Consider the following 21,239-nt stretch of genomic DNA (forward strand, 5'->3'; position numbering starts at 1 on the left):
TCATGCCACTAAGGAATATTACTGTAGTGGCAAAAGTTTCTGGTATAGGCCTTGCTTTAGTGTGTTATCTCGATTTATTTTTAGTTTTTCAAAAAAGAAGTAACTAGGTTTTCTCAGTTCTATTCCTGGCTCTGTCCTGAATTATTTTCCATATTTGTCAAAAACATCCACTCACTTCTTGGGTGCTCTAACGTTATCATTGCTTAGCCTGGCACACATTAAGCCTGATGTTATAGAGGTACTCAGCATCTGCAACTGAAATTAATGGGAACTGCCAGTGTTCAGTACTCCAGAAAATCATGTCCTAATTATTTCTGCTTAGGCAGGAGGAAACAACAAAACATCTAGGGTATGAGATGCTGTTTTTGTAAATGTTTGCAGTAATGTCAATTAATATTTTCCCATTTGTGAACAAGTGAGTATAGTGTGTGTGTGTGTGTGTGTGTGTGAGAGAGAGAGAGCTTAAATGTGACAGATTTTGAGATCTTCAGATGGAAAATGCTTCAGGAGCATAAAGCATCATGTGGTAAATTTTACTGAAATTTGCTGTAGTGCACTCTTGTAGGCTCAATAAAACTTTAAATGTTTGTGTTCTCTTCCCTCAATCTAGGGTGTTCAAGAGAGAGTTAATCTTTCTGTACCTTTGTTGCCTAAAGAAGATCCTTTATCAGTTTACTTATCCCGACGCTTAGGAAGAAGTATAGAGGACATAGGCCATCGCATTTATGAAGGTCTCATGAAGGTATGATAGTGGGGAATGTCATTTGAGACATGCCAGAGAACAGCCTCAGGAAGCTCTTGTGCTGCTTAAATATACCTGATAGATATGGTATTTAGCACTGTAGGTACTCTATCCACATACCATTCATTAGGTCAAAGTACCAAGCAATACTGAGATCCCAGGTATATGCAGGGCTGGTTTTAAAAAGGGACTTTAGGGGCTGCAGAGGAGGGTTGATGGGCCGCCAAAAGTGCAGTGTTTTTTCAGGGCACCCCCTTAATTCAGGTCTCTGAGCTGCAGCCACTGATGTTCCTGCCTTCCAGTCCTGGCCCCGCACCCCCTGGGGTGCTGGGTGGAGACATGGTTCTACATGCTACCATTTAATTTCCTTTGCCACTGGACTGAAGCTGCAAGGGCTGGGAAGCTCCATCCGTGTGCTTCCTTCACCTGCAGGCTCCACACCCACAGCTCCCATTGGCTGGGAATCGAGGCCAGTGGGAGGTGATGCTTGCTGGTGAGTGCAGGGCAGTAGGTATAGCTACCAGTGCAACTTAAGGGGAGCTGCCATGGTGAGTATCCCAGCCCTGTTCCCCACCCCCACATTGTAACTCCCATCTAGTTCCTGCTTGCTCCCTCACCCCCGCCTTCTGGCTACACTGCATTTCCCCACCCCATCCTCCTCCTGGTGGACCCAGCTTGGAGCCCCCTCCTATACTCCAAAAGCTTCATCCCCAGCCCCACCCTGAAGACTTCAACTCCAGTTGGAGCCCTCATCCTGTGCCTCAACCCACAGTTCACTTCTGCACTCTTAAACCCTTATTTTGGCCCCACCCCAAAGCCTCAGAGGGTCCCACAGAATCTAATAGTCCCAAGCCTCCGAATAGTTAGTCTGGCTCAGGGGAAGTTGGACAGCACTTCTGTGTTTTCTGCTGGGAGGTCAACACATCACTTGAAACTATATCTTTCGCTGCAATGACAATCAGCAGCCAGAGAAGTCAACAAACATAATTTAAAGATCAGCTTTAATAACTGGTGAGATGTAGCTCATCAACCCACAGAAAGTACACAGCCATCATTTTACAGTCAAGTTAGCCTGATCATTTGAACTAGGAGCCAAATAGTTAAAGGGCAGTGGTCTCAAACATAGAAAATAGTGGAACTGAAAAGGCCATTTCCTTAGACACTTTTCTGCACTGTACTGCAGTGCATGTTCATTGTTTTGCTTAAACTACAACTGTTGGTATTTAAACCGTGACTTCTGGCATCCTAATGAAAGATAATATTTGGGTTTGTTTATCCTCAATGTATTTACATGTTGATTCATTCTCCCAACCCCTATTTAAGGGCAGTTTTGCAGAAGAAGAGGAATACCTGAAGGCATGTTCAGAGTTTGTTTGCTTCCTTTACCCAAAGCCTAGTTAATCTATTGGCTTATACCTCGACTTTTGCGTTTTTATGGTTGTCTTTTCTTACAGAACTCTTCTTCCTGGGTGCTGTATAATATGGCCTCCTTTTATTGGCGAATAAAGAATGAGCCATACCATGTTGTGGAATGTGCCATGCGTGCTCTCCACTTCTCCTCAAGGTGAGAACAGCTGATACAGGTTTCTTTTCCGGTCTGCTTTCTGTTTATCCTCCAGTGATGTCCAACACGCTAGCTGTTAGCCCCTAGCCACATATGGCTATTTGGCCGGTTGAGTATGGCTAGTTGGCTTGAGCAATAAATATATTTTTAAAATAACATGGCTAGTTCTCTATAGCAGAACTATAATGGCTACTGCTTCAGAACGGGTTGGACACCATGGTCCTGTACAGTACAGTTTTTTTAGTTAAAATTGTACCCCAAGAAAATAAGTGGTGGGAGTCTCTATTCAGTGTACTTAGTATTCCACTTTCAGCAGCACTTTTCAGCAGCTACAGCAGTTGGGAAATGAACAAGAAGAATTGGAAGTACTAATAAATGAATACAACTATGATATCGTTGGCATCACAGAAACTTGGTGGGATAATACTCATGATTGGAATGTTGGTTTTGAAGGGTACAGCCTACTTAGGAAGGACAGACAGGGAAAGAAGGGAGGAGGTGTTGCCTTGTATATTAAAAATGTATGCACTTGGACAGAAACAGAGAGTAAGCCGTGCTAGTCTATACACTATCAAGTCTTTAAAGTGCTACTTGACTGCTTTTTGTTTTGACACTTGGACAGAGGTGGAGATGGACATAGGAGATGGACGGGTTGAAAGTCTCTGGGTTAGACTCAGAGGAGTGAAAAACAAGGATGAGGTCCTGCTAGGAGTCTACTACAGGCCCCCTGGCCAGGTGGAAGAGATGGATGAGGCTTTCTTTAAACAGCTAACACAATCATCCAGGGCCCAGAATTTGGTGATGGGGGACTTCAACTGTCCAGGTATATGTTGGGAAACTAATATAGCGGGGACAGACTGTCCAATAAATTCTTGGATTGCATTGCAGACAACTTTTTATTTCAAAAGGTTGAAAAAGCTACCGGGGGGAAGCTATTCTAGATTTAATTTTAATAAATAGGGAGGAAATTATTGCAAATTTGAAAGTGGAAGGATGCTTGGGTGAAAGTGATCATGAAATCATAGAGTTCACAATTCTAAGGAAGGGTAGGAGGGAAAACAGTACAATAGAGATAATGGATTTCAGGAAGGCAGATTGTGGTAAACTCAGACAGCTGGTAGGTAAGGTCCCATGGGAAGCTAAACTGAGGGGAAAAATGGCTGAGGAGAGTGGGCAGTTTTTCAAAGGGACATTATTAAGGGCCCAAAAGCAAGCTATCCCACGGCATAGGAAAGATAGAAAACATGGCAAAAGACTGCCTTGGCTTAACCAGGAGATATTGCATGATCTCAAAATAAAAAAGGAATCGTATAAGAAATAGAAACTAGGACAAATTACAAAGGACGAATATAGGCAAACAACACAAGCATGCAGGAGCAAGATTAGAAAGACTAAGGCACAAAATGAGCTCAAACTAGCTACAAGCATAAAGGGAAACAAGAAGGCTTTTTACAAATACATTGGTAACAAGAGGAAGACCAAGGAGAGGGTAGGGCCATTGGTCAGTGAGGAGGGAGAAACAGTGACAGGGAATTTGGAAATGGCAGAGATGTTTAATGATTTCTTTGTTTCGGTCTTCACTGAGAAATCTGAAGGAATGCCTGACAGAGAGTGCTAGTGAAAAAGGGGTAGGTTTAGAAGTTGAAATAGGAAAAGAACAAATTAAAATTCACTTAGAAAAATTAAATGTCTGCAAATCACCAGGGCCTGATGACATGCATCCTAGAATCCTCAAGGAGCTGATAGGAGAGGTATCTGAGCCTTTAGCAATCATTTTTGGAAAATCGTGGGAGACAGGAGAGATTCCAGAAGACTGGAAAAGGGCAAATATAGTACTCATTTATAAAAAGGGGAACAAGAATAACCCAGGAAACTACGGGCCAGTCAGCTTAACTTCTGTGCCAGGAAAGATAAGGGAGCAGGTCATTAAAGAAATCATCTGCAAGCAATTGGAAGGTGGTAAGGTGATAGGGAACAGCCAGCATGGTTTTGTTAAAAACAGATCATGTCAAACCAATCTAATAGCTTTCTTCGATAGAATAACGAGCCTTGTGGATAAGGGAGAAGCAGTGGATGTGGTATACCTAGACTTCAGTAAAGTATTTGACATGGTCTCACATAATATGCTTATCAATAAACTACGCAAATACAACTTAGATGGGGCTACTATAAGGTGGGTGAACAACTGGCTGGATAACCATACCCAGAGAGTAGTTATTAATGGTTTTCAATCCTGCTGGAAAAGTATAACTAGTGGGGTTCCGCAGGGGTCTGTTTTAGGACTGGTTCTGTTTAATATCTTCATTAACGATTTAGATATTGACATAGAAATTACACTTATTAAGTTTGCAGACGATACCAAGCTGGGAGGGGTTGCAACTTCTTTGGAGGATAGGGTCATAATTCAAAAGGATCTGGATAAACTGGAGAAATGGTGTGAGGTAAACAGGATGAAGTTTAATAAGGACAAATGCAAAGTGCTCCACTTAGGAAGGAACAATCAGTGTCACACATACAGAATGGGAAAGGACTTCCTAGGAATGAGTACAGCAGAAAGGGATCTAGGGGTTATAGTGGACCTCAAGCTAAATATTTGTCAACAGTGTGATGCTGTTGCGAAAAAGGCAAACATGATTCTAGGATGCATTAACAGGTGTGTTGTGAACAAGACACGAGAAGTCATTCTCCCGCTCTACTCTGCGCTAGTTAGGCCTCAGCTGGAGTACTGTGTCCAGTTCTGGGCACCACAGTTCAGGAAGGTTGTGGAGAAATTGGAGAGGGTCCAGAGGAGATCAACGAGAATGATCAAAGGTCTAGAGAACGTGACCTATGAAGAAAGGCTGAAAGAATCGGGCTTGTTTAGTTTGGAAAAGAGAAGATTGAGGGGGGACATGATAGCAGTTTTCAGGTATCTAAAAGGGTGTCATAAGGCAGAGGGAGGGAACTTGTTCTTCCTTGCCTCTGAGGATAGAACAAGAGGCAATGGACTGAAATTGCAGCAGGAGAGGTACAGGTTGGACATTAGGAAAAAGTTCCTAACTGTCAGGGTGATCAAACACTGGAACGAATTGCCAAGGGAAGTGGTAGAATCTCCATCACTGGAGCTATTTAAGAAGAGGTTAGATAGATGGCTTTCAGGGATGGTCTAGAAAGTGCTTGGTCCTGCCATGAGGGCAGGGGGCTGGACTCGATGGCCTCTCGAGGTCCCTTCCAGTCCTACTCTTCTATGATTCTATGATCTCCAGCAATGGAGATTCCACAACCTCCTTTATCAATTTTTTCCACTGTTTGACCACCCTGACACTTAGGAACTTTTTCCTAATGTCCAACCTAAACCTCCCTTGCAGCAGTTTTAAGTCCATTGCCTCTTGTCCTATCATCAGAGGCCAAAAAGAACACGTTTTCCCCCTCCTCCTTCTGACACCCTTTTAGATACCTGAAAACCACTATCATGTCACCCCTCAATCTTCCCTTTTCCAAACTAAACAAGCCCAGTTCTTTCAGCCTTTCTTCATTGGTCACATTCTCTTGACCTTTCATCATTCTTGTCGCCCTTTTTTGGACCCTCTCTAATTTCTCCACGTCTTTTTTGAACTGCGGTGCCCAGAACTGGACACAATACTCCAGGTGAGGCCTAACCAGTGCGGAGTAGAGCGGAAGAATGACTTCTCATGTCTTGTTCACAACACACCTGTTAATGCATCCCAGAATCATGTTTGCTTTTTTGGCGACAGCGTCACACTGTTGACTCATATTTAGCTTGTGGTCCACTATAACCCCTAGGTCCCTTTCTGCTGTAGTCATTCCTAGACAGTCTCTACTCATTCTGTTTGTGTGAAATTGACTGTGGAGCACTTTGCATTTGTCCTTATTAAACTTCATCCTGTTTACCTCAGACCATTTCTCCAATTTATCCAGATCATTTTGAATTATGACCCTCTCCTCCAAAGCAGTTGAAGCACCTCCTAGCTTGGTATCATCTGCAAACATAATAAGCATACTTTCTATGGCAATATCTAAATCGTTGATGAAGTTATTGAACAGAACTTTAAAACAGACCCCTGCGGAACCCCACTTGTTATACTTTTCCAGCAGGATTGAGAACCATTAAGAACTACTCTCTGAGTATGGTTATACAGCCAGTTATGCACCCACCTTATAGTAGCCTCATCTAAATTGTATTTGCCTAGTTTTTTTTATAAGAATATCATGCGAGACCGTATCAAATGCTTTACTAAAGTCTGGGTATACCACATCTACTGCTTCTCCCCTATCCACAAGGCTCGTTATCCTATCAAAGAAAGCTATCGGATTTGCTTCGACATGATTTGTTCTTTACAAATCCATGTTGGTTGTTCCCTAGCACCTTATCATCTTTCAAGTGCTTGGAGATGACTTCTTTAATTACCTGCTCCATTATCTCTCCTGGCACTAACACTATGCTACTTGTGTCAATGACTGGACATGGCAAGCCTTCTTGTGGAGTTTCTTCAAATTAGAAGCACTAGAACAATGGTGCTATTGCAATTCAGGGATCCCATAGGGTCCCTGGAGATTGATTCAGGTAGGAAGGGTTATTCTCTGGGTACTAAATCTCTGTCTGCCGACATGAATCAATGACGTTCTACTGTCTTGGGAAAGTACACAGTGGTTGTGGAACCATGAATATTTGTATCCATTCAAAGCTAGTTCAGAAAACGCTATTTCAAAAAAGTTGGCATGGGACAATAGTACACAAGAGGGTAGACGCTACCTATAAAATGTATTAATTAAGATGAAAGCTTAGGACTTGGAGTAATTGCAATTTATGCTTTTTTTAATGAGACTCATTGCTTTTTGTAGTTTCTAATCCAACATAGTTAATGCTAGAGAAATCTCTGTTGTGCCATTGTGAAGGCTGAGTAGCTGAATAGTGGCAACTTTCTTCAGAGATTATAATCCCACTTTTGATTTTTATATTCTTGACTATGACCTAACATTGACTTTTGGTTGCTGCAGCACAGCTTTGGACTATTTTAGTACTTTCTGTTCTACAAAAATTGCAAGGTGGCACTTCAGCAGATTTTGTTAATTCCTTGATGAGGCAAACCCTGCTTTGCTCATTGTGGCTTATAATGTGTTTTTTGAAATGGGGAAGGAGGGGTATGGTTTTAAGTCAGTGGTTGAGATTTAGAAGATCTACTTTCAGTTTCCATCTGTCATGAAATTGTTACCTTGATACAAGTCATTTAATGCCTTGCTTTTCAGTTTTTCATTGTCAAAATATAAGTAATACCTCACAGGGATGTTACAGTGATAAATTTATATATGGTTTACAATATGCATAGATACTATGGTAAAGACATTCAGGCTGTGTCTACACTGAGCAGTGCTGGTAGCAGTTTGAGGCAAATGAACAGTCTCAAATGCAATTGACCATTCATTTGCGTAGTTGGATGGCTAATTTACATATTTGTGAGAGAGTGCCCTGCTGGCAGAGGTTGATGCTGGCAGAAAACAAGCAGCATAGATGTGGTTCTGCCAGCCAAAAACCCCTTTGTTGGCAGCCCCTTGTGCCTGAAAAAAAATTAGGTATAAAGGGCTGCTGACAAAGAGGGTTTTTGCTGGCAGAGCCATGTCTACACTGCTTGTTTCCCGCCAGTAGCAGCCTTTGCCAGTGGGGTGATCTTGTGTGATATGCAGATTAAACTGTGAATATTCAAATGGTGGCCAATTTACATTTTTGAGAGCCCTTTTTTGCATCATACTGCTAGCATCACAGCTCAGTGTAGACACAGCCTCAGTCAGTGTTTCTTGTTGTATTTTAAATGTGTGTTCCTCTATGATTCTGGACAGCTAAATGAAGCTTGCATAGTTTTATTCTGCGCACCCTGTAAAGCACACAAATACAGTATAAAAGTAAACCTTTGTCAAAAACATAATGCTGCCAAAATAACACCTGAATAATGGACTGTTCCAGCCTATTGTTAAAATTTAGTTTAACCTATATATTATCTACCTTGTCTGTGGGAGAAGTGATCAGTCAATCTAGTACCCTATTTGGCTGAACATACTTTTAGACTATATTGGCTAAATAAGTGGTTTTCAATTGCGTATACATACCTCTGGGAATATTCAGAGGTGTTCTGAAGGTTCGTCAGCTCATCTAGATATTTAATTACTTTTACAACAGACCCAATAAAACACACTTGGGAAATTGATACAAACTTAATTTAATACAGACAATAACTTGTTTATACTTCTCTCTATACTATACACTGAAATGTAAGTATGGGTTAAACCTCTCAAGTCCAGCACATTATTGTCTTGCAACATCTGTAATCTAGCATGATTTTAGTTAGGTGGATGACCACATATCGTGGATGTGGCCAAGTTTCCTGTGATCCTGTAAAGATTTACAGCCACCCGTCTTGGCTCTCACATTCTTTACTGTTATTTGTTGTAATTTACCCCAGCTGTCTTCTAAGAGCCCAGTAGGCAGTGCCAGTGTTGGTAATGTTGCTGACATTAATGACGGCTGTTGTCAGCAAATTCTCTCGTTGGGAACTGGTCTGGTTCCAACTGTTTTGGACTAGAGAGGTTCAATCTGTGCAGTATTTATAACCTAATTGATTTATTGTGTAATTACATGGTAAAAATTAGAAAGTAATCGATTTTGTTCAGTCATAGTGCTGTGACACTTTTTTGTCCTTTATTGTTGATTTTTGTAAGCAAATAGTTCTTGGTGGTACGCAAGACAAATCAGACTCTAAGGTTGAGCTGCCACTGGGTTCCCGTATCATGCAATTAGGACATAAAGTCAGCATTGCATGTTTACATTTACTAGCTGCAGTTAGTTTTGGAAAGCCCCTGTAATCTGTTCCTGGAGAGTACATAAGAACGGCCATACTGGGTCAGACCAAACGTCTGTGTAGCCCAGGATCCTGTGTGCCCCCAGTGTCCACTGCCAGATAAGTGAACAGAACAGATAATCTTCGAGCTAGGCATTTCCAGCCTCTGACAGACAGAGGCTAGGAACACCTTTCTTACCCATCCTAGCTTATAAGTATTGATGAACCTAACTGTCATAAATTTATCTAGTCCTCTTTTTTTGAACCCTGGGAAAGTCCTAGTCTTCACGACATCCTCTGGCAAGGAGTTCCACAGGTTGACTTCCTTGTGTTTGTTTCATACTTGTTACCTATTAGAAATATGAGAAAAAAGACTGAAGAAATTCATCAGATATATTTTAAATATCTTTTTTTCTTTTTTTCTCTAGGCACAATAAAGATATTGCACTGGTAAACTTGGCAAATGTTCTACACAGGGCTCATTTTTCAGCAGATGCTGCCATCGTGGTCCATGCAGCTCTGGATTACAGCGACTTCTTTACCAGCTATTACACTTTGGGAAATATATACGCAGTAAATAAGATTTTTATTTTTCAACAACTGCAGAAAACAGAGTAATTTTAATCTTTCGCTACAGTTGCAGCACTTCTAAAACATAGAGCTATGATTACAGAATGTTGCAATAAATTTCATACATTGTTCAAGCTTAATGTTTTAAATTAGTTGGATTCAGACCTATTTGCAGAAGAGCTAATCTCTTTCAACTAAGGAAAAGAAAGCTTATGTCTGTTGTTGAAAACACCTCTTTGAGCAACACCAGTTTTCTAGGTGATTTACCCAGGAACATGGCTGTATTTTGGAGGAGATTGACTGCTGTTTAAAAAGAAATAATTATAAACTGAAGTAAAACAAGTTCTTAATCACTGGAAGTATTCCATTTAAGTATTGCTGAAGAGTGGCTAACTTTCTCTCTCTTTCAATCATTCTTCAGATGCTTGGGGAATACAACCATTCAGTCCTGTGTTATGATCATGCTTTACAGGCCAAACCAGGGTTTGAACAAGCAGTAAAAAGGAAGCACGCTGTCCTATGTCAGCAAAAACTTGAGCAGAAACTGGAAGCTCAGCATAGGTAACTGAGACATCCATCCTCTGAAAAGCCTAACAAAAGTTCGTATGCAATGGTTTCATTCTCTGTGTTCTGTTCCTGTGATTATTGCTCATCATTATGGTAAAGCAATGATATGTTTTGACTTACTACAGTTTCAGAACTATTGCATAATCCTAAATAATACAAATCCTGTAAGCAACCAAAAAGTTGCATATGCATGTGAAGTGACAGAAAAGGCTAATGTTTAAAACAATTCAACATAAATTTTCCTGATGTCAAATTTTAAGATCACTTCAGCGAACATTAAATGAGTTGAAGGAGTATCAAAAACAGCATGACCATTACCTCAGGCAACAGGAGGTCTTAGAGAAGCACAAGCTGATCCAAGAGGAGCAAATCCTGAGGAACATCATCCATGAGACGCAGATGGCAAAAGAGGCACAACTAGGTACATATTTTGTTATGAACACTGAGTGTAAAACGTAAGAATTGTGTTTAGTCACAGTTTAATGTATTGAAACAAGTCACTCCAAGTTTGAGGTAGGATGCTGCTAAGAGACCGTTTCATTTTGCTTTTGAAAAAGTTGTGTATGAAATATTCTCAGATCAGTCCATGGGTCCTTGTCTGACAAAGGCAATAATCTGTAAAACAAGAAAGTTTATGGAAGGGGGAGTATGTTCTGTTTTTTGACGAGGGCCTCAGTGAGTACATCTCATGTTGACTGCCTCAGTGAAAACTATAGAAAATCATAGCTAGAAGTGGAGATGGTGAATATTTTGAGGCCTTTGAGTATTGGACACAGGGCAATTGTGCAGGGAAAAATATGACAAAATCATGCTTCCTACTTACTGTATTTGAATTTTGCTAGACAAGTTATTCTGAGGACTTGTCTACTAGCAAGTTAGTGCTGGGTGTGAAGCCAGGATGTGAATCTGCATTGTGCTGACTTGAGATGTGAACTAAAAGTTCACATTTTGATTTATTCTAATTTCAACTACAGAACTTTTAGTGCACATGTAGCGGGGTGTTTGCTTCAAGCTAATGTACTTTATATCCACACCTGGCACTAGCATCTGGGCCAACAAGCTCTAAGCTAAAGGTTCTAGGCTTGAGTGAATTCTGAGTAAATCCAGACACAGACATTTGGAATGTAATGCCTTATTTCTGTTTCATTTGTACTTAAAGGGTTAAATTAATTCTACATCTCCAGTATCTAAGCATCCTTCAGTTTATTCAGCAACACTCTTATTCCTATCTATTTGGAAAAGACTAACTGCCAACAAAGCTAAACAAAGTGCAAAAAGGACAGTAGGGAAATGAGCAGGAAATGCAGAATTGGGTATTTCAGATACCCCACTCCATGCAAAAAGTGTGTGGTCCTTTACACACACATTAGTTTAGCCACCTTGTTTCAGAGACAGATTTCTCCTTTAATGCCAATGAACAAGATAGCTTGCAACTAGATTCTCTGTTAATGTGTTGCTTTGGTCAGCTGGAAAACTCTCTGCTCTTTCACAGCAATGACCTTTTGTTCATGTTTGTGCTCTCTAGGGAACCATCAGATTTGTCGGCTTGGAAACCAGCAACACAGTTTACACTGCCAGTGGGACCAGCCTGTTCGATATCATCGTGGGGACATTTTTGAAAATGTAGAATATGTTCAGGTTTGTTTGCTATAAGTTAGCACCACTACTGTTCACGACAGCAACACAAGTCACTCTCTGATCTTATTAATAGCCTCAGGGAAAACAAACTAACAATATATCCACAATTGTTCTTTACAGTATAAAAATTGCAGTACTTTTTAAAAGAAAAATATGGAACTATGTAGTCCTATTAACTGAGTTGAAATTACACATTCTGCTAATATAATTTTTCTGTGACCCTTATGCTCATAGGGTTGGATTATGGCAGTCCAATGCCAATTAAAGATTTTTGTTACATATGAAGGCTACAAAATGCTAGCTCTGCCCAACTATCTTTTTAGGAGAAGAATATTCTGGAATGTTTTGTGAAATGCCCACATTGCCCTGGAGTTTCCATCAATAATTTTGTCCCTCTATGTAGAGTTCCCTCTTTCTGTTAAGTGTAGGCATCAGATCATTTGAGGAGGGGTGTAGTTGTCTTACATGACCACGCAAAGTGTCATGTAGCTGGAGATATGCTTCTAGAGATGTGAAGCATCTATTTACATAACTGTTTTCCTTGAATGGTACCATGAATATACTCTAGGTGACTAACATACGTAGAGCCAAACACCTTTAAGAAATCAGTTCTTCCTTTTGGATCCACTTATGGTATTTCCCGTAGAATAATGTGCCCTGCTACGGTAGCTGATGTGTACATAATTATTAATTCCACTTTATATATAGTTTTCAAAACTATTTGAAATGGACAGTGATGGTTCCCTCCTCCTTGGCTTTTTCAGTCGGTTCGTCATGATGAAAGTCATCCTAAAAATTTCAGTAGAACAGTGAGATTTAAAATGAGGAATGAGCATTATATTTACTAACATAATATTGGTAGGAGAGTGAATGGTAATATGAGTTCCCCCCCAATAATATGTCGCAATACGAATAGAAGTGCTACTGCTATTCCAGTAACTTAAAGTATCAGCTTCTATCCTTTGAGTTTGATAGTGCCTGTAGACATGTTGAAACGATCAGCAAAAATAGGTATATTTTAATTGTAAAATGTTTTGCAAAGCCTGATGGTTTTTTCACAATATTTCTTAAAACAATACAAGAGTATTTTGCTTTGATCTTTATTTTTCTATATATGTTTGCAACTCTAATAGTTTGCTAGTGCAAAAGGACCAGAAAGTGAAAATGATTCAGAATTTCACCAGTCTAGTTTTGCTGCCAAAGCTAGGGGAACTACAGGAAGTCAAGTGTCATGAGTGATGAAAAGCAACTCAAATTTACAAAATTTCAGTATCAGTAGTTCACTACTTCAAAAGAAAATGCTACCTTAAAATACTGATAATGTCCCTATCATGTTATTCCTTCATCAACAGTTTGGAGAAGACTCATCAAGATCCAGTATGATGCCCATAAATATGGATTGCCTCGCAAACCACAGCGATCTCAGTCAGTCCTCGCAGTCTTCTCCTGTTGCCCATTCTGTTGTTTCCCTGTGGGGCCTGGAATCAGATGCCTACAGGGTGAGCAAAAAGTATAAGCTTACCTTTTATACAGGGCTCTCATACAAGATTGTGTTCTCCTTTAGTAAAGGTGTATTCTAAAGCATCAGTGTTCAGCCACTCATGTGTTTATAGGACATATGTCCCTTATACACCTGAGTTCTCCTTCGTTATCACAGGTAAGCTGCTCTGCTGGGCACTACGGTACCACTACTTCTGCGTGTCTCTTTCATTTGTGTGAATTCTGTCACACAATGTGGGTTTGGGTTGCTCTCATGATTGCAAAATTTGGGTTTAGTGCCTAAAACCTCAGGTCATGGTAGAAGAGCACAGTTCACTAAAGCTGGAAAGCAACTGAAACATTGGCTTGATAACGTGGGACATTTTGCCAGAAAAAGCAGAAGGTGGTGGTTTTTTTCCTTTTCTGTCTTCCTAATATATTCGTGGGGCATTCTTAACAGCTAGTTAATATAAAGGTAAACAATATTCAATTATTTCTCAACATTGTAAGAATTATTTTTTCCAATTAGGATAAACAGCATATTCTTTGGCCTAAAAGATCAGACTGTATAAAATCCTTTCCAACACTCCCAAACCCAGAGGAACTGCCTACCTATTTCCTACCTCCAGAAAACAGAGGATTCAGGTAAGTGTTGATTAATCATAGTGAATTTCCCATTGTATTGTTTAATCTGGTAGCAGTGATGTGGCCATGTTGAGAGAGACTAGCGTATTCATTTGGGAGGGCTGGGTTCCCCCGTGGTTGGAAAAGATGGGGTGTCAATCTTTCTGATTAATAACAGGCAGCATTTGTGTTTTTGTGGGGGCCCTCCCTCTTCCCACACCACAAGAGGAGCAACAGCCATATACTGATCTTTCTACAATACAGCTGTGACCAAATTGGGAAATTATCCCCATACCTGAATGCAAAATGGTTAAAATGCAGTATGGACAAAATCGTGTTCCACTCAGCTGTTTTCTGTGTATATCCCACTACTTGAAACATGAGCAAATGTCATCCACTCTGTTCTTCCACTTCCAGAGTCCATTCGATCTTGAATCACCCAGGAGAGGCCCATGTGTGTGGAGAGGCCCAGCAGCTGCCAGATTGTTCATCTATTACTGATGCCCTTAATAATGAAACTCTGTACACGTTAGTCAAAGAACTAGATGGTCATCTGGAACTGAAATTTAAAATGCCGGATGACAATGCAAGACGAGTAAGAGGCATAGTTTTCAAAGGTTACAATCTCATACTGGGTGTCTGCATTTTACTGTTTTAGAGTGAATGTGACAGGGTGAATCAAAGAAGTCTCCTTAGGGTTGTTCCTTCTGCTCATACCACTGATGCTCACTTTACTGCTCTTTGGGGCTCCCCATCAGCCAGTCCTCTTGGGCCAGATCTTCTTGTCTCCCCTAGACAAGGCACAGAGTTGGAGTTGCCACCCTGCTGCAGAGGAACAAGCTGGACCATTTCAGCTTCTGGAGGGCTCAGTTATAAGACTCAGCACCCAGGAAATCTGTTCCCAAATGGGACCAAACCCCAAATAAATCTATTTTACCCTGTTTAAAAGGTTTACACAGGGAAAGTTTATGAGATCAAGTCAGCGCTCTTTATCAATGAGATACACGATGCTGCTGCTCCCTCCCGGTAATAATTATTTACGTGAGGTTTCACAATAAAGTGGTATTTAGTATAAAAGTAGGGTTTGTGGTTGCAAGTGAAAAGAGATCAAAGTGAATTCAGATGAACAAAAATTCCTCTCTTCTCCCCATGCCAGCCCCCATTCCCATGGAGGGAATACCAGGTTCAAGGTGGATTCTAGTACCAGGTGGCTTGGTCACATGACTTTCTAGGACCAACCACAGTGTGGGTTTACAGGACAAACACAGCCATTCACAGGTCATTGGTTTGAATAGTGAGTCAGTCAGGTACTTGACCATCACTAATGGCCCTCATTAGTACATGTAGATATTTATAGTTCTAACCTATATTTTTCTAATGTTAAATACAAGAGCCATATGTGCACAAAAATAGGATGTACACTTTCGGCAGATTGTAAAATTGATAGTATATGATCTGGTAAAGCATCTTTGAGTTATGTACATTCCTATCCATAAGCCAGTTTTCATGAAGGCTAAGGTGGGAAATGGAGGGGCTTTGTCAGATTCTGTAACAAAAAGATGGGCCTGATCTTGCATGGTGCTCAGAACTTTCACTGGCTTCCCCATGCTGGCAAATGAAACTTCTTAATACCTTGCATAAGGCCCTGTGATATGGCCTCTGTAAACACCTATTAAAAGTGTGTGAAATAAAACACGATAGTTAATCTTGAATGTTTTTTTCTAAAACTCTGAAGACAGAATGAAAGCTCTTCACTGGTTTTGACGCCCCTTGTCACAGGAGAGAGGCCAGCTGCTTCCAGTTCCAATGACTTTTTGTCTTCCTTTCCTTACTATTGACAGTTTCTTGGTTGCTTCAATGGATCTTTTAGACTTTTCCCTCCCACAGACCACTAACAGTGCATCAGTATGGGTTGCGTTTTAGCTTCAGAACAAAGGGGGTAAGGAAATTTTAGGGACATGAAACTTGAGCATCCCAGATAGCTATATCCTGTAAAAGTATTGTCTGAGAGATCACTTTAAAATCTTCCACCCTATTTTTCATTAAATGCTTTTTCCTATTCAGATCTTGCATTCTCGTATCAACAATCAAACTATTACAGAGGAGCAAATAGGAACATTCATCTATCACTCTATGAAGAAGGTGAGTCAAGAATTGCATTTGAAGTAAATTTAAGAATCCTTGCTTCCTTAGGAGTATCATAACTAAACTTGTTCGTTGACTTGCCAGTTACAGATTGCCTTGCCTGCTATCTAGCAGAGCTGGAATTGATAACTTCTTTCAAGATAGACTCCACGAAGACCACAAATGTTCAGAGAAGGATGCTTTTCTTTCAGCTTACTCAGTATATCCGATTGTAGCTTTGTTCCTGCATAAGAGCACAGTGGAGGAGTGAATTCCATTCCTGTCTAAATTTACAGGCGATTTTGTAAGGGAATACAATGCCAGTTCATGAATCAAACAGCAGCAAATAGCTCTGGAACTGATATGATGGTCACCAAACCAATAGACATTGCTTTGCTTGTGTTATGTTCCTTTCCTCCATCCTTGCTTGTCTATGTGGACTGGTAGCTCTTTGGTGCAGAGGTTGTCTTAAGTGTTAGCACAATGGAAACCCAACCAGGAGCAGGATCTTCAGGTGCTATCTCAATACAAATAACAGTAAATGTCAGGATAAACTTTTGGAGAAACCAAGTTGGAGCTTGGTAGACTGATATGCTGCGTCTATGTATGTACACACCACAGTCAGTCTAAATACAGTGTGTGGGGTGTTCATGCATTTTTTCATAGCCCATAAGAAGACCAATGCTGAGTGGTATTCACATTCTTGTGTAAGTAAAAATGTAGGCCTAGTGTCCTATGTTTTGGGGAGTACAGCGGTGGGGAGGTGTTTAAACATGGCCATTCCCATGTATAGGCGTTTTTTGGGTTTTTTTTTTCTTGGTTATGCTCACTTATTTTATCGATTCAATCTGGAAAAGCTTGTCCAATCAACCATTTCCTTATCTGTTAGATCTTGTCATAAACATGCTTTTTTCATGCTTATGTGCAAAAAATACAGAGGACTGGAGGCATTTCTGGAATAGGAGGATAGCAGTCAGCATCGTTAATTCTCTGGGGAAAAACTAAATCTGTGTGCAGAGTTTTGAGTGCTTACTGATAGTGTTATGTTGAAAAAAAGATTTTGGATTTAACCCTTGACAATGTCCTTTAGTGGTGCCAGTGCTCTTGCACAGCATTTATTAATTACTACTGTAACATCTAAAGGCCTTAGTTGTGGATGCTACTAGGTGCTGAACAAACAATTGAAAAAAAAAAAAAAGTCACTGCCCCCAAAGAGTTCACAAATGAAGTGTGCAATACTTGGGTGCCTACAGATAGACCAATACAGGGATTGCAAGGACACAGTGAGACAAAATTGGTCAGAATGATTGGCAGCATGTCACCTGTTCTTACCAATATGAAGGAAGGGAAAAGGAAGTGTGCATGGAGCCCTGCACCTGTTTCATTTAAAATAATTTAAGTTAGGGTGTCTCTTCAGTAAGTAAAATGAGCAAAGAAAGTAGTAGTAAATCTGAAAATAACTGCTTCTCATACCAAGTGCTGGGAGAAGGAAGCAGAATTTACAACTGTAAATGCAAAAGAGCCAGTCTTCCTATTCCCTCCCCACCACCCTAGAACTAAACAAAGTCAGGATTCTAGACTTTTGTACTTCAGGAAGTTCTAGATAATAATATATATTAGTACAGTTATGCCTAGGATTAAAACAATTGCCCCAAGTCCTCTGCACATAGACAGTTGCATTTAGTACTATATTTCTTTTGTGCATTTAATGTTTGGGCCTAAGAAGGCACCCTTGATAGATCTGCATGCCTGTGTAATATTATTCAATGAGTGGCATAAGGGCTACTGGCCAAGGGGGGTTTTGCCCGCAGAACCATCTCTACACTGCTTGTTTTCTGCTGCAAATGTGAAAATGAGACATGTAAATATGCAAATGAATGGCCATTTGGAATTTCATGAGCCCACATTTCTGTCATGCTGCTGGCAGCCAGACTGAATCTAGACGTAGTCGTAATGTTACTTGTGCGAATGTCTTATTGTTGGAGAGAATTTATGGCAAGTAATTGTATTTTCCTGAAATGTTCTGACTGTCTTTTTTTCAGCCAACGGATCCTTTATGGCTCATTCTTAATGAGGCTGGACTCTACTGGCGAGCAGTTGGGAATAGCACCTTTGCTGTCATGTGCTTGCGAAAAGCATTGAACTTAGCCCCACCTGAATATCAGGATATCCCTCTAGTCAATCTAGCTAACCTTTTGATTCATTATGGCCTTCATCTGGATGCTAGCAGGCTCCTGCTAAAAGCTGTGGCCATCAATAACTCTGAAGTAAGGTTTGCTTTTGTTATTTTAGTAATAAACTCTCTTCCTGGGTGATCGCTTAATTCCCAAATCCTAGTTCTGTTCTCATATAGGAAATGTTTAGGCATCTCATTTGAATTAAAGTTCATTTAAGTTCCTCTGCAAGATTGATTAGATCAGGAAATTAAAGTGCCAAATGACACTGGGTGTTTAGAGTGTAAATGTGTGAAAGAATAACTGTCTTTAAGTGACTAATTAGGTTGCTTCTGCACACCAAAATTACAACCAGCTCGCTGTTGCTAGGTTCAAATCCTGGCGTCACTGGACAATATCTAAAATGGAGATTCTTGATGCGATGTTATTATTTAATCCTCATATGTTGGAGGAAAGAGAAACCACCACATAAAGTGTGTTCAGATCAGGTTTTACTGGAGGTAGGAGATCCCTGGGAAGTTCACTAAGTTTTGCTAAGATTGGTTGTACATGAAAGGAATACTGATCTTGTGGCTGAAGCATAGGACTGGGAGCCGAATGATCAAATTATTGTCTTAGTCCTGCCACAGATTCATCATATAAACTTATGCAAGTAATCCAAGTGGTCACGTTTTTCCTATCTGTAAACTGGGGCTATTATCTCTTCCCAATTTCATAGAGCTGTTGTGAAACTTAATTTATTCATGTTTGTAAGAACTCCAGAGTTTTTGATGGAAGATGGAAAAGAAATGAAGTAATGTACCTCCTTTTAGAAACTGGTCGTTGCACAATTAGATTTGGAAACACATATGCAGGACTACATAAAACCTGCACAGCAAGCTGAGGTGTAAATCTAGCGTACTCAAACATGCTATACGTTAACTGCATGGACCAAACTATTGTGCACCACCAGTTCCCTATTGAGCAGTCAAACAGCCGTACATCAATGCACACTAAAAGCTTTTAGTGAAAATCAGGGTCCATATAGATAGTGCATAGGACTGCACCAGCTTCCTGAATAGTGTTTATGTAACCGTATTAGTCATTACTGAGCTGTACAAGAAAGTTAATTTGGAATCTGCTGCCTCCCACATAATAGGCAAGTAGATAAAAAGATAAATAATGCTTTTCAGAAATGTGGGAAGACTGTGCAGAACTGGATTACTGAAACATTGTCAGGTACTGCGGAACCTTTTTTTCCTTGGGCTACTGTTAATAACTTGGCAAGGAACGTCTTGTCTGCATTTCAGGTTTAACAATGAGCTCTTAATTTAAAAAATTCAAAATTAATTCCAAATATTGGAACAAGACTGTTCTATTATCAAAGAAAATGTTGGTGATCAAAAGGTGTTCAAAAAGTACAGATTGAACCTGTCTAATCCAGAAATCTCTTGTATGGCAACATCCTTAATCTGGCATGATTTTAGTTAGCCCGGGTGACTACTTACCATGGTGTGGCCAAGTTTCCCTGGGTCCTATAAACTTTGTTTACAGCCACCAGTCCTGGATCTCAGTGATCTGTGGTGTTTTTCAGCTGTAATTTACCATTAAATGTCTTCTGAGAGCCCAATGAGCAGTGGAAGTGTTGGCAATGTGCTAGACAATATTAACTTTCCACAGTCTGACAAATTCTCTCTTCTGGCACTGATCTGGTCCCAAGGGTGCTGGACAAAAAGTTCAACCTGTAGTGTGCAAAAATAGACTTTCTTGGCTATCTAGCTGTTCCTTAATAACTCATTCCCATTTCTACTGCCTGGATTGTTCCCTTGTTTTCTTGGATAATCTCTTCCATTTTAGATTCCTTTCTTTACATTTTTAATACCACTTGCAGCATCTTGTCAGAATATAGTGTTGCAAAAAGTCTTGTATCTCTGTAAATGCTCTGATTAACTTTACTTCTAATTGACTGCAGATTTTCCTGGTACAAGTTATGGTATATTTCTCAAACTTGTAGATAAATAGGCAGCAAATTATTTGACGAAAACTTTCTCAGAGAAAACATAGGCATTCCAGACTCCTTTAAAAATAATTAGACCATGTTTTCAACTTTTATGCTTGTAATGAAAACTTATAAATGGTGCAGTGGCCAGAAAAAGGTTGTGTAAATCTTAAATAAAATGGAAAAACAATCCTAAGTGAAATTAATTGGTCTCATTCCAGTTACCAAGGGATAAGTGGCCAAATCACAGCTTCTACTTCCCCCATCATATTGGGGCTTAGGGTTGAGGCACTTTGGCAATAGTATATGGGGAAAGCCCTTTTTGCTTCTCCCCATGCTGTCCCTCTTATTTGAACAAAAGACTTGATTTTTCCAGTCTTGCCAGCCCCCTCCAGTATTAAATTCACTTTAAAATAAGTGGGGAGGGCAGAAATACGATCAACTGTGTAAAATCAGAGTATTTTTAATAAAAGACTAGCAGCAATTTTGTAACAGTTTGAAAAAGAATCTACCCAGTGTAAAGTGGAAATAAGTATATGAAAAAGGAGGATCACAAGAAATCAAGGGACAAATGATGAAGTAACTGAATTGGGAAGTTGTCGTCATCCTCTCTCTCTATGCCTCTCCCCCTGCTCCTCCCACCCCCCACAATTATCCCTGGCTTTTAGGAAAGGTATATTGGCAGGAGTATTTTTCCAATAACTTTAGTAAAAGTCCAAAGCAGTACAAGGCTGAGTGTATCACAGTTAAATGTTTACAGTGTTTTAGTGATGTTAAATGACCAGAGTGCCTGACAGTAATACCACAACCATACTGTGTCTGAATTAGTTAGCATTTAAAGGGGATTCTCTGGGATGTAAGGGAAGGAAAATAGGAAGAAGGTGGTATGAATAACTATAGGACAGAATGATGTTTGGCTTGTGTATGAACAAGTGAGGTTCGGTGAATT

General features: G+C 40.1%; 1 protein-coding gene across 3 annotated transcripts in view; it reads left to right on the forward strand.

Annotated features, from left to right (window-relative positions):
• TTC17 (tetratricopeptide repeat domain 17) overlaps window positions 1–21,239 on the forward strand; it is a 92,595-nt gene that overhangs the window by 12,640 nt on the left and 58,716 nt on the right. For 2 of the 3 annotated variants that reach the window (XM_074997513.1, XM_074997514.1), the window contains exons 5-15: window positions 611–742; window positions 2,197–2,306; window positions 9,565–9,709; window positions 10,128–10,267; window positions 10,534–10,694; window positions 11,799–11,911; window positions 13,264–13,410; window positions 13,920–14,035; window positions 14,432–14,609; window positions 16,079–16,156; window positions 18,181–18,405. In XM_074997513.1, coding sequence (XP_074853614.1) covers window positions 611–742; window positions 2,197–2,306; window positions 9,565–9,709; window positions 10,128–10,267; window positions 10,534–10,694; window positions 11,799–11,911; window positions 13,264–13,410; window positions 13,920–14,035; window positions 14,432–14,609; window positions 16,079–16,156; window positions 18,181–18,405 — 1,545 coding nt within the window. Of the gene's footprint in view, window positions 1–222; window positions 350–610; window positions 743–2,196; window positions 2,307–9,564; window positions 9,710–10,127; window positions 10,268–10,533; window positions 10,695–11,798; window positions 11,912–13,263; window positions 13,411–13,919; window positions 14,036–14,431; window positions 14,610–16,078; window positions 16,157–18,180; window positions 18,406–21,239 lie in introns of those variants that run through there. The other variant, XM_074997515.1, reaches the window with a different exon arrangement.

Source organism: Carettochelys insculpta, chromosome 6 (genome assembly GCF_033958435.1).
Source record: "Carettochelys insculpta isolate YL-2023 chromosome 6, ASM3395843v1, whole genome shotgun sequence".
In the NCBI taxonomy this organism is placed as follows: domain Eukaryota; kingdom Metazoa; phylum Chordata; order Testudines; family Carettochelyidae; genus Carettochelys; species Carettochelys insculpta.